General features: G+C 44.2%; 1 protein-coding gene across 1 annotated transcript in view; it reads right to left on the reverse strand.

Annotated features, from left to right (window-relative positions):
• LOC143800632 (vomeronasal type-2 receptor 26-like) overlaps positions 1–12,357 on the reverse strand; it is a 78,738-nt gene extending 66,381 nt beyond the window's left edge. The window contains exons 1-2 of the mRNA XM_077281200.1: positions 12,335–12,357; positions 11,938–12,229 (exon numbers count right to left, since the gene is read on the reverse strand). Of these exons, the coding sequence (XP_077137315.1) occupies positions 11,938–12,229; positions 12,335–12,357 (315 nt within the window). The remainder of the gene's footprint in view (positions 1–11,937; positions 12,230–12,334) is intronic.
• Positions 12,358–13,931: the final 1,574 nt, after the last annotated feature.

A 13,931-nucleotide genomic window follows, 5' to 3' on the forward strand; every position in this document is an offset into this window, starting at 1 on the left:
GAAACCCCAAAAGTGATAGCAGCCCCCAACATATAATGACGGTTAGTTGAGAGGAAAACACGTACGCAGTATGAATACAGGTTTAGCAAAGAGAGGCCCACTAACTAGATAGCAGAAAATACAAAAGAGGACTTCGCGGTCAACTCAAAACCCTACAAAATACCATCCTGAAATTACCTTAACTCCGATATCAACTCATGACACCGGAGTGGTCATTTCAGTTCTCTAGAGCTTCCAGCAGCAAGATTCAGATAAATGCACGCTGGACAAAACATACAAAAAATACAAAAGATCCAACTTAGCTGAATCAGCAGATTTAGGAGCAGGTAGCAAGCAACAGAGGAGCTCTGGTAACATTGATAGCCGGCACTAGAATGACTGAGAAGCCAGACTATATAGGAAACTCCCATTTCCTGATGGGAACAGGTGAACTGGAAATAAGGGACAGAAGTCAGCCAGTACCACCAGTAGCCACCAGAGGGAGCCCACAAACAGAATTCACAACACCTCTCCACAGGTCCACTTGAAGCAGGGCAAGAGAAGATTGCATGTAGCGATGCCCAAATATTTGAGCAGCCACGGTCACACGAAGGCAATGTGGGAAAGTGTCACAAGATGTGCATGATGGTGAGACACAATTGCCAGAAAGTCAGGAGGAGGACCAGGGTGCAGAAATGGAAGACAAGGTGGTGAATAATATAGTAACTGACCCAATCTGGCAGGAGGACATGCAGAGCCAGGACAGCAGCACACAGAGGGGGGTGCCAAACCACCCAAACAGGCAGGAACAAGCAGTGTGGTGGCCGCAGACAGAAGGCGGGCAACCATTCCCAGTAACAAAAACACAACGGACATTGCCAGTTCAACTGTTAGCTCTTCCCGAGTCTGGTTGCTTTTTAAAGAGTCTGCTAATAACCCCAAAAAGGCCATTTGCACCACCTGCCAGGCCAGCATCAGCAGGGGTAGCAAAACTACCAGCCTGACCACCACCAGCATGATCAGGCACAAGTCAGCAAAGCACCCAACTTTGTGGTCCGAACCCCAGGCTCCAGGAACAGTGTGTGCGGGTGACACTACTGCTTCTTCCGCTGTTTGTGCGTGCTAGCCAATCCCCTTTTTATTCTGCATGCAAAGATGCCTCCTGCCCTGCACCTGTTATTTCACACACTCAGCTAGCACCATCAGCAAGCACGTTCAAATCCTTGTCCCAGTGCAGCTTTTAGTTGTCCATACCCCAGTCCTTGGAAGGGAAGTGCAAATACGCAGCCAACACATCACAGGCCATAGTACTAAATTCCTACATTTCATAACTGCTTGTGCTCAAAATGTTGCCTTTTATGCTTCTGGAGATGGAAGCTTTCTGCTACCTGATGGCAGTGGCAGTCCCTCAGTGCTATGTCCCCAGCCACCACTTAATCTCCCGGTGTGCCATCCTCGCATTACACAAACACGTGTCCCACAAAATTAGCCGTGCCCTCAACAATGCAGTTACTGGGAAAGTCCACCTAACCATGGACATATGGACAAGTGCTTGTGGGCAATGATGATACATCTCAATGATGGCACACTGGGTTAACCTAGAGGAAGCCAGGACCCAGTTGGACCTTGGGATGGTACACATCCTTGCCCTACATCAATATGGGTTGCCCCTACAGTGTACAGCTCCTGAACCTCCACCTCCTCCTCTTCACCCTCCATCTCTGAAATGACCATATCAGTCACAAGCTGGAAGAACTGCAGCACTGCCTCAGCCAAGCAGCAACAGGCTGTGCTGAAGCTAATATGCTTAGGTGACAAACCGCACAATGCTGAAGAGTTGTGGACAGGTCTGAAAGAGCAGGCAGATCTGTGGCTGACACCGCTGAACCTACAGCCAGGCATGGTTGTATGTGACAATGTCCGGAACCTGGTGGCAGCGCTGAGTTGAGGCGAGCTCACACATGTACCATGCCAGGCCAATGTGCTTAACCTCATGGTTCAGCGGTTTCTCTAAACCTACCCAGAGCTGCCAGATCTGCTTGTCAAAGTACACCGCCTGTGTGTCCATTTTAGAAAGTCAGCTACAGCTTCCACCACCCAGCAGATGACGTTTATTCTGGGAAGGCTGTTTATTCCATTTCTTGACATCTTTTGGCAGAGTAATATCTTGGAAGGTTGCTATTTGCATTTAACTGGTACATTTAAATTGATGCATTTACCCTTTTCCCCTTCTCCATTATACTCTTGGAATAGTATTTGATGGTATGCTGTTTACATATATGCTGGAACATGGGTCTCTGGCTAACACACGGGACAGGGTATGGGCTGTAGCTTTATTATAAGCTAATGTGTACTGTAGTAATGTCACATGTGTGACTTTTTAAAGTTTTTAAAGAGTTTTTTGTGTGGATTTGTAACTAATAATTTTTGTATTTTTGTTATTTTGTGTAGTGATTCTTCCTGTATGGCCTACCTCTTTTTCTCAGTGACACAGTGGAATTCCACTCTTTACGTGTTGCAGCAACGAGCTCTGATGCAGTAAGTTATGTCGCATAGCCTGTGCCAATGCAGTACGGAGGTGGCACATATCACGTTACAGAGTGGGCACAGATTAACGACCTCTGCACCCTTCTGCACAGTTTTGAGATGGCTACTAAGATGGTTAGCGCTGACGATGTCGTCATAAGCATCACTATTCCGGTCATTCATATCCTTGAGCAGACTTTGAATAGGCTGTGGAAGGAGATGGTGGTCCCAGTAGAAAAGTAGGAAACAGAGGAGGCTGCGGAAGGGATAACATTGTCTCGAAGTTCAAGACTGTCATCACACAGGCAGGTGCCAAGGGAGGGTGGAGTACTCGATCGAGGGGGTCTGGTGAAGATAAGAGGCAAACTGTTATCGAAGGTGCAGGATCCGAGGAACAAATGGAAGAGGAAGAGGTGATGGGCGAGCAACTGTTGGATGAAGAGGATAATCCATCCCTCTCTGTTGTTGGGGTTGGTGGGAGGGAACAGAGGAATCAAATTTCATTGTTACCCAGCCACCAAAATAGTATGGGCTCGGACCTCATGGTAGAGCCCGACATATGAGTGCTTCTTGCTGCATTATCTGCAACATGATCCCCATATAGTAATGATTAGGAATAATTCTGACTACTGGGTTTCCACTTTATTAGACTCATGTTATAAAACCAAATTTTACCCGACGATTCCCGTCCTAGAATAGGACTTGAGAATGCTGGAATATTGAAACATGCTTTTATACAACCTTAAGAGAGCTTTTCCCCAAAGAGCAGTGAAGCACACAGTTCGCATCGTAGCTGTAGACTTCCAGCTCTGGCCCGTCAATTCGTCAATGCCAAAACATTAGCAGCAGCAGTGAAGGAAGTGGAAGAAGCAATTTCTGTGAGTTCTTTGACACTTTTTTAGACCAACTCGTGCACAAGCACAACAGAGTCCAAGTCTTACAAGTGGTAAACAAATGGACAGGATGGTGCAGGAGTATCCAGAACTAAATATCAATACCATCAGGGAGGGTTTGGACCCTTTCACATTTTGATCTTACAAAATGGAGGAGTGGCATGAGCTCACCTCACATGCCTTGGAGGTTTTATCCTGCCCGACAGCCAGTGTTCTCTCAGAATGTGTCTTCAGCGTTGCTGGTGGTGTCCTGCAGGATAAGTGCATGCATTTGTCCCCTGAAGTGTTTACCGTCTAACTTTCATTAAGAGGAACAAGTAATGGATCTCTAAGGACTTTTGCAGCACAATTGCAGACTGTACAGACTAGGTGATATTGTATTTTTCAGTATGATACATTAATGTCACGTAACTGCACTCTGTGATATCTTTAGTGTTGCTTCTCTGGCTGCTGCAGCTGCTGATGTTAACTCAAATTTGTGAAAATGTAAACAGTCACGGTTGGTCTACATCTGCTGTGTTAGCTGTAGTGGAAGACATGTCTGTCCCAATTATACTATTTCTATTCTCGTGAAAGTTATTCCACTTTAATGGTGTCAGGCCCAAGTTAGGCATCTATCGGCCCCTATTCTACTATTTCTGCTGTGGTGAAATTGATGCCACTTTTGTGCTGTATGCCAATACTTTTTGGACATGTGAACACTCCTGGTTGAGTGTTCATCTGCTGGATTGGGTGTAGAGAAAGACCTGTTGATTCCTATTAGACTATTTCTACTGTGGTAAAATTGAAGCCACTTCTGTGGTGTAAGGCCCTCATTGATATCCAAAGTACCATCCCGTCCATGTGGGCTGGGCCCGTATGACCATGGAAGGGATAGTACGTTGAAGCGGATCGGCCGCGCACACGGATGGTGTGCGGCCGATCGGGGCCGGGTGTCAGCTGATTCTCACAGCTGACACCCGGCACTAATTGCCGGGAGCAGTCATGCACCGCTCCTGGCATGTTAACCCCCGGGACACTGACATCAAACAGGATCACAGCATTCCATGGCATAGAGAAGCATCGCACAGGGAGGGGGCTCCCTGCGTGCTTCCCTGAAACCCTTAGAACAACGCGACGTGATCACATTGTTCCAAGGGTCTCCTCCCTCAAGGCCCCCGGATCCAAGATGGCCACAGGGTCCTTTTGGGTCCTGCAGGGAGCTGGCTTCTCAGTGCCTGCTGAGAGCAGGGACCTGAAAAGCTTCCTTCAATGCCTGTCAGATCGCTGATCTGACAAAATGCTGTGCAAACTGTCAGATCAGTGATCTGACTTTATACAGTGATGTCCCACCCTGGGACAATGTAAAAAAGTAAAAAAAAAATTATACTGTGTAAAAATATATTTTTTTAAATTCCCAAATAAAGAAAAAAATAAATAAATATTGTTGCAATAAATACATTTATTTATGCAAATAAAGAAAACAATAAAAGTACAAATATTTAGTATTGCCACTCAACGACTCAACCTAAAAAACTGACCCACTAGTTAACCCCTTCAGTGAACACCATAAAAAATAAATAAAAAACAAGGCAAAAAACAATGCTTTATCATCATACCGCCGAACAAAAAGTGGAATAACACGCGATCAAAAAGATGGATATAAATAAACATGGTACCCCTGAAAATGTCATGTCGCAAAAAATGAGCAGCCATACAGCATCATCAGCAAAAAAAATTAAAAGTTATAGCTCTCAGAATAAAGCGATGCAAAAACAATTATTTTTTATATAAAATAGTTCTTATTGTATAAAAGCACCAAGCATAAAAAATGATATAAATGAGGAATCGCTGTCATCGTACTGCCCCAAAGAATAAAACTGCCTTATCAATTTTACGACACGTGGATTGGTATAAATACCCCACCTAAAAGAAATTCATGAATTTTTGTTCATTCTGCCTCACAAAAATCGGAATAAAAAGCGATAAAAACCTCATGAGCCTGAAAATGGTACCAATTAAAACGACAGCTCGTCCCGCAAAAAACAAGACCTCATATGACTCTGTGGGCCAAAATAGGTCTCAAAATGTGGTGATGCAAAAACTATTTTTTGCAAGAAAAAGCGTCTTTTAGCGTGTGACATCTGCCAAACATAAAATTCCAATATAAAAACCGCTATAAATGGTAAATTAAACCACCCTTTATCACCCCCAAAAATGTGTTTATCTCCATTTTCCCATTAGGGTTAGGGCTAAAGTTAGGGGTCGAGTTCCCGCCTCTGCACAGGGGGAATCTCAGGCCATCTCCGCTGCGGTCTCCCATGCTTCTCCTGCCGCAGTGGAGCCTGCTCAGCGGAGACATCGGTCCCAGCGTCTCGCTCAGTCTGACTCTGTACAAATAGTTACTGCTGCCTTTCATGCTTCTGCCACTGAAGTCAGTGCTGGGCAGTGGCGAGCAGACACTTCTGGGACTAAGTCCTGCTTTTCTCGTTCTGAGCATGCCCAGAGTAAGATCTCTCAGTGGAGATCGAGGGTCACATGATCAGATACTGCAGCTAAGGCCATTGGTCCTTCAGGAAGGTCCTGTAGGTGCTCACGCTCTGTGGCAGCCTTTCATTGGTCCTTCTAGGAAGGTCCTGTACGTGCTGCAACTATTTAAGGCTCGCTTGGCCGCACGGCCATGCGCTAGTATTGTTCTTTGTTATGTGCTTAGCGCCAGTGTGGTCACGTCAGAGTGTGTTCAGAAATGTGAAAAAAGCCCCTAGAATGCTGGCACCTCCGGCGAGGAGTTTGTGTTTGTATGTATTCAGGGACCTGGCTGAAATAAGGCCCTAGAATGCTGGCACCTCCGGTGAGGAGTTTTGTGTGCATACGTGACCACTGACGGCTCTCTGTTTGGGCAGTTAGCCTGTGCCTCTGTGAAGTCTAACAGGGCACAGTGCTTTGCTTTCACGGCTACTCGGTGAATTAACTAAGTTAGTCCATACCGCCATATAGTGCCGCTGTTTGCTAGCAGCAGGTACTCCTGCACGGTGGACCCCGGGCTGCGAACACACAAATGTCAATAAAAACATCTCTATTTACTCGGTGCATTCTGCTAGCCCTAACAGGGTTGGGACTAAAGTTAGGTTTAGGGTAGGGGCTGAAGTTAGGGTTAGGGTTGGGGCTAAATTTAGGGTTAGGGTTTAGATTAGAGTTAGGGTTGGGATAACGTTTACGGTTCGGATTAAGGTAAGGGTTGGGATTAGGGTTAGTGGTGTGTCAGGGTTAAAGATGTGGATAGGGTTATGGTTAGGGTTGGGATTATGGTTTGGTGTGTGTTGTGGGGTTAGGCATGTGCTGGGCTTAGAGTTGTGGCTAGGGGTGTGATTAGGGTTAGGGGTGTGTTTGGGTTAAAGGTGTGGTTAGGGTTATGGTTAGGTTTGGGATTAGGGTTAGGGGTGTGGTGGGGTTAGGGTTGGAGTTAGAATTGGGAAGTTTCCACTCTTTAGGCACATCAGGGGCTCTCCAAACGTGACATGGCATCCGATCTCAATTCCAGCCAATTCTGTGTTGAAAAAGTCAAACAGTGCTCCTTCCCTTCCAAGCTCTGCCATGCACCCAAAAAGTGGTTTTCCCCCACATATGGGGTATCAACGTACTCAGGATAAATTGGACAACAACTTTTGTGGTCCAATGTCTCCTGTTACCCTTGTGAAAGTAAAAATTTGGGGGCTAAAAAATCATTTTGTGGGGAAAAAATAATTTTTTATTTTCACGGCTCTGCCTTATAAACTTAAGTGAAACACTTGGGGGCTTAAAGTTCTCACAACACATCTAGATAAGTTCAATGGCGGGTCTAGTTTCCAAAATGATATCACTTGTGGGGCGTTTCTACTGTTTAGGCACATCAGTGGCTCTGCAAACGCAACATGACACCCGCAGACCTTTCCATCAAAGTCTGCATTCCAAAATGTCACTACTTCCCTTCCAAGCTCTGCCGTGCGCCCAAACAGTAGTTTTCTCCCACATATGGAGTATCACCGTACTCAGGACAAATTGCACAACTTTTGGAATCCAATTTCCCTGTTAACCTTGTGAAAATACAAAACTGGGGCTATAAAATCATTTTTGCAGAAAAAAAATGATCTTTTTATTCTCACGGCATTGCTATAAACTTTAGTGAAACACTTTGGGGTTCAAATTTCTCATAACACATCTAGATAAGTTCCTTGGGGGGTCTAGTTTCCAATATGGGGTCACCTGTGGGGGGTTTCAACTGTTTAGGTACATCAGGGGCTCGGCAAACGCAACTTGATGCCCGCAGACAATTCCATCACAGGCTGCTTTCCAAAACAGCGCTCCTTCCCTTCCGAGCTCTTCCATGTGCCCAAACAATGGTTCCCCCCACATATGGGGGATCAGCATACTCAGGACAAATTGCTCAACAACTTTTGGGATCCAATTTCCCTGGATACCCTTGGGAAAATAAACAATTGCGAGCTAAAGATCATTTTTGTGTAAAAAAAAAATATTTTTTTTATTTTCATGGCTCTACATTATATACTTCTGTGAAACAATTGGAGGCTCAAAGTGCTCACCACACATCTAGATACATTCCTTTGGTGGTCTAATTTCCAAAATGGGGTCATTTGTTGGGGTTTCCACTGTTTAGGCACATGAGGGGCTCTCCAAACGCGACATGGTGTCTGAACTCAATTCTAGCCAATTATGCGTTGAAAAAGTCAAACGGTGCTCCTTCCTTTCAGAGCTCTGCCAGGCGCCCAAACAGTGGTTCCCCCCACACATGGGGCATCATCATACTCAAATAAATGTGAAATACTCAAAGAATCCCGAAGTGTCTGTCAGCCATATCCTCCTTCTTCACCTCTCGCTTCCTAAAACTCAATGTAGACAAAGCCGAATTCATCATTTTTCCCCCACTTCACGTATCCCCCCTACCCAATCTATCTATTATGGTGAACGGCATCACGCTCTCTTCCGCTCCTGAAATCCGCTGCCTTGGAGTAACTCTTGACTCTGCCCCATCCTTCAAACCTCACGTCCAAGCTCTTGCCACCTCCTGTCGCCTCCAACTCAAAAATATTGCCAGAATCCATTCCTTCCTCAGTCCACAATCTACCAAAACTCTTGTGCATGCTCTCATCATCTCCCACCTCGATTACTGCAACACCCTCCTCTGTGGCCTCCCCACTAACTCTCTTGCACCACTCCAGTCTGTCCTCAACTCTGCTGCCCGCCTAATCCACCTCTCTCCTCGCTACTCCCCTGCTTCTCCCCTCTGCAAATCCCTCCACTGGCTCCCAATCCCCCAACGAATCCAGTTCAAACTACTAACACTGATCTACAAAGCCATCCACAACCTGTCCCCTCCCTATATCTCTGAACTAATCTCCCACTATCTTCCCTCACGTAATCTTCGTTCATCCCAAGACCTCCTACTCTCCTCCACACTTATTCGTTCCTCACACAATCGCCTCCAAGATTTCTCCCGAATATCCCCCATCCTCTGGAATTCCATGCCTCAACACGTCCGATTAACCACCACCCTCGGATCCTTCAGATGGAACCTGAAAACCCATCTCTTCAGGAAAGCCTACAGCCTACAATAACCGAGCCGCCGCCTCACCACCGCCAGAGCCGCCGCCGCCGCCTCACCACTACCTTCTGTCTCTTCCACACTATCCCATAGAATGTAAGTCCGCAAGGACAGGGTCCTTCCCCTTTGTACCAGTGTGTCACTGTAAACCTGTTTACTATAAATGATATCTATAACTCTGTATGTAACCCCTTTCTCATGTACAGCACCATGGAATTAATGGTGCTATATAAATAAATAATAATAATAATAATGTTACCACTATCATGAAGTACATGGGGCAAACAGGAAAAGAAATCCAGCTTCCAAAAATATCAAAATTTATTGAGGATAAAATCCAAAGTCCAATGACATGGTTCACAGGAGAATGTGTAGCAGCAGGCTACGCGTTTCGAACAACAAGTTCTTTTTCAAAGCTTTGAAAAAGAACTTGTTGTTCGAAACGCGTAGCTTGCTGCTACACATTCTCCTGTGAACCATGTCTTTGGACTTTGGATTTTATCCTCAATAAATTTTGATATTTTTGGAAGCTGGATTTCTTTTCCTGTTTGCCCCATTGTTTTACGTGATGACTGCACGATATCTGGGCTTCCCCACAACAAATGCCTAATGGGTGAGCTGGTTTTTCACTATTTTTCTTTTATCATGAAGTAAAATATGTCTTGAGAAAAAAAAAGTCAGAATCACCAGGATCCGTTGAAGCGTTCCAGAGTTATATCCTCATAAAGGGACAGTAGTCAGTATTGTAAAAATTGGCCTGGTCATTAACATGCAAACCACCCTTGGGGGTAAAGGGGTTAAATGTGCACATACCTTGTAAGGTGTTCACCTGTTGGATTGGGTGTAGTGAAAGACCTGTTGGTCCCTAGTAGACTATTTCTACAGTGGTGAAATTGATGCCACTTTGGTGGTGTATGCCAATAGTTTTGAAACTGTGACTACTCCTTGTTGAATGTCCATCTGCTGATTTTGGTGTAGTGAAAGACCTGTCGGTCCCTATTCTACAATTTCTACTGTGGTGAAATTGATGCCACTTTGGTGGTGCTGACAATAATTTTTGGAAATGTGAACACTCCTGGTTAGGTCTCTTCCATGTGTGTTGCCTCCTGTAGCAGTAGGCCTCTGAGAACATCAGGACTCCACTTCCTTGCACTTAACTACCTGTGTTACTATCCTTAAATTTTTCTGACAATAGTAGTCTAGAAAATTGATATTTGTGTCACCTGAGTGTGGCTCAGCATGAAAGCAGGTAGAGGTGTTGCATGTGTTATCAGGGCTCCCAGCAAAGTGGCCCTACACTGATCCCTCACCCACCTCGTCTGACTGTGACATTAACTGGAAAGCTGTAAATGCTGCCCCAGACCCCGATACCTCATGCCTGGCTGATGGCTGCAGTTCCATGCTACAATTTGTACTGTGGATGAATTGAGGCCACTTTTCTAGTGTCTGTCCCTCATGTGATATGTTTTGGCAGCATTTGGGGCCGTTCTAAGGTGTTGTGCATGCGCTTGTTTTTGCTTCCCATTGACTATAATGGTGTTCGGTTATGTTTGGCGAATATTCAACAAATTAATCGTCGAGTATTGCAAATTCGGCGAACATAATCCGAATCGAATATTGAAATATTCACTCATCTCTAATTGTTAGAATAAGCCAAATAACCAGAGAGCTTCCCAGCCTGATAATATCAGCTCACAGTTGTGTGTTTTACCTTTGCTGGCCATAACCCCACATGATTTTTAAAAATCATTTATTTATTAGAACCAGACCAAAAGCTGCTGAGTAAACGCATTTACAAAGTATGTGCTTTTTTTTTTTTTTACTGTGGATTAACTGCATCTAATGCAAGGTGGTGTGGAGGAGGCATTTTTTTTTTCTTTTTAAGTTTGACTTATATGCAAGACATTGTACAGAAAAAAATTGTCCTAAAATTTTTCCTGTAAAATTCATTTTATCTTTGGTTTTGTATGTGTTATTGTTAGGCCTTTATAGTGGAGTAACAACATTGTTCCTAGCAGCGACCTGTAAGTCAGGGATGCGTCCAGGTGTCTTCTCCGTGCTGCTTCCATTCCATTTGAGCAGTTATCACTAGTGATGAGCAAATATATTCGTTACTCGAGATCTTTCCAGCATGCTCGGGTGTCCTGCGAGTATTTTTTAGTGCTCGGAGATTTAGTTTTCATTGCCTTACCTGAATGATTTACATCTGTTAGCCAGCATAAGTAAATGTGGGGGTTGCCTGGTTGCTAGGGAATCCCCACATGAAATCAAACTGGCTAGTAGCTGTAAATCATCCAGCTGCAGAGAAAAAAACTAAATCTCTGAGCACTAAAAAATACTCGGAGGACCCCTGAGCATGCTCGGGAAATCTTGAGTAACGAGTATATTTGCCCATCACTAGTTACCACCCATTCCAGAGTTTTCCCTGCCCCCCAGGCCTGTCCTTTGGAACTTCTGAAAAAATGCTTGAGTTTCTCAGTGACATCCATAATTGTTGTTGCTCATGTCGTGGCCATCCAAGCATCCGACCTGCTTGATTCGAGTAACGAGCACTGGAGCATTTTAGTGCTTAATCATCAATATTAGTGATGAGCGAATATACTCGTGACTCGAGATTTCCCTAGCACGCTCGTGTGTCCTCCGAGTATTTGAAAGTACTCTGAGATTTAGTTTTCCTCACCTCAGCTGAATGATTTACAGCTACTAAACTGCTTGATTACATGTGGGGATTCCCTAGCAACCAGACAACCCCCACATGTACTTATGCTGGCTAACAGATGTAAATCATTCAGCTGCGGCGATGAAAACTAAATCTCCGAGCACTAAAAAATACTCAGAGGACACCCGAGCGTGCTCGAGAAATCTCGAGTAACGAGTATATTTGCTCATCACTAATCACTATTGATGACCAATATTTTGTTTCTGATTTTGTTATGATTCCTATGAATAAAATATATTTACCTGGGTGAAACCATAAATATTTAAATGTTCTATAATCTGTAATGACGTCTTCGATGACTGATCGCCAACTACACCCACCAGTTTGCCATTACTGAGACAAGAATAGTTGGGGACTATGTCTCCTGGACCAGATAAGATCTGTAGTACGTTCTCTATGGCTTTATTTTTATTGTTGCAGGAATCAGTCACATGGTATCCAAGAGTCACATTGGGTAAAATATATGGATTCTTGTTAATTTCATCTATGGCAAACATAAAGGCCAGAACATACTTATAGAAGGACGGTACAGGACTGCAATTGGATAACAAAGAGAATGCAAACATTACTTAAGACTAGATTGAGATAGAATAATAAATAAAAAATAAAGCATTCTTTAAAATACATGATAGCACTTACTTTCCTTGATTCTCTGTATGCATATTCCTATTTTTACCTTTGAGAAAATCCATATTTTACAAGTTTGTACTTTATATGTATATATATATATATATATATATATATATATATATATATATATATATATATATATATATATATAATAAATATAAATATATATATATATATATACTAGATGGTGGCCCGATTCTAACGCATCGGGTATTCTAGAATATGCATGTCCACGTAGTATATTGCACAGCCCACGTAGTATATTGCCCAGCCACGTAGTATATTGCCCAGTCACGTAGTATATTGCCCAGCCACGTAGAATATTGCCCAGCCACATAGTATATTGCCCAGTCACGTAGTATATTGCCCAGTCACGTGGTATATTGCCCAGTGATGTAGTATATTGCCCAGCCACGTAGTATATTGCCCAGCCACGTAATATATTGCCCAGTCACGTAGTATATTGCCCAGTCACGTAGCATATTGCCCAGCTACGTAGTATATTGCCCAGCCACATAGTATATTGCCCAGCCACGTAGTATATTGCCCAGTCACGTAGTATATTGCCCAGTCACGTGGTATATTGCCCAGTGATGTAGTATATTGCCCAGCCACGTAGTATATTGCCCAGCCACGTAATATATTGCCCAGTCACGTAGTATATTGCCCAGTCACGTAGCATATTGCCCAGCTACGTAGTATATTGCCCAGCCACATAGTATATTGCCCAGCCACGTAGTATATTGCCCAGTCACGTAGTATATTGCCCAGTCACGTGGTATATTGCCCAGTGATGTAGTATATTGCCCAGCCACGTAGTATATTGCCCAGCCACGTAATATATTGCCCAGTCACGTAGTATATTGCCCAGTCACGTAGCATATTGCCCAGCTACGTAGTATATTGCCCAGCCACATAGTATATTGCCCAGCCACGTAGTATATTGCCCAGTCACGTAGTATATTGCCCAGTCACGTGGTATATTGCCCAGTGATGTAGTATATTGCCCAGCCACGTAGTATATTGCCCAGCCACGTAGCATATTGCCCAGCTACGTAGTATATTGCCCAGCCACGTAGCATATTGCCCAGCTACGTAGTATATTGCCCAGCCACATAGTATATTGCCCAGCCACGTAGTATATTGCCCAGTCACGTAGTATATTGCCCAGCCACATAGTATATTGCCCAGCCACGTAGTATATTGCCCAGTCACGTAGTATATTGCCCAGCCATGTATGTCACAGGTTAAAAAATAAAAAATAAACATATACTCACCTTCCGAGGGCCCCTTGTTGTTCTGTCGCATGTGTGCGGTGCAGGCGGCAGCTTCCGGTCCCAGGGTGTGATGACGTTTCGGTCACATGACCATGACATCATGGCAGGTCCTTCTCGCATACCATACTTGCCACCGGAACCTGCCGCTTGCATGGAGCAGTCACCGGAGCGTCACGAGGAGCGGGAAAGGCGGCGGAAGGTGAGTTTGTAATGATTTTTTATTTTTTTAAATTATCTTTAACATTAGATGTTTTTACTATTGACGCTGCGTAGGCAGCATCAATAGTAAAAATTTGGTCACACAGGGTTAATAGCAGCGGTAACGGAGT

This window comes from Ranitomeya variabilis, chromosome 1 (assembly GCF_051348905.1).
Source record: "Ranitomeya variabilis isolate aRanVar5 chromosome 1, aRanVar5.hap1, whole genome shotgun sequence".
Taxonomy (NCBI): domain Eukaryota; kingdom Metazoa; phylum Chordata; class Amphibia; order Anura; family Dendrobatidae; genus Ranitomeya; species Ranitomeya variabilis.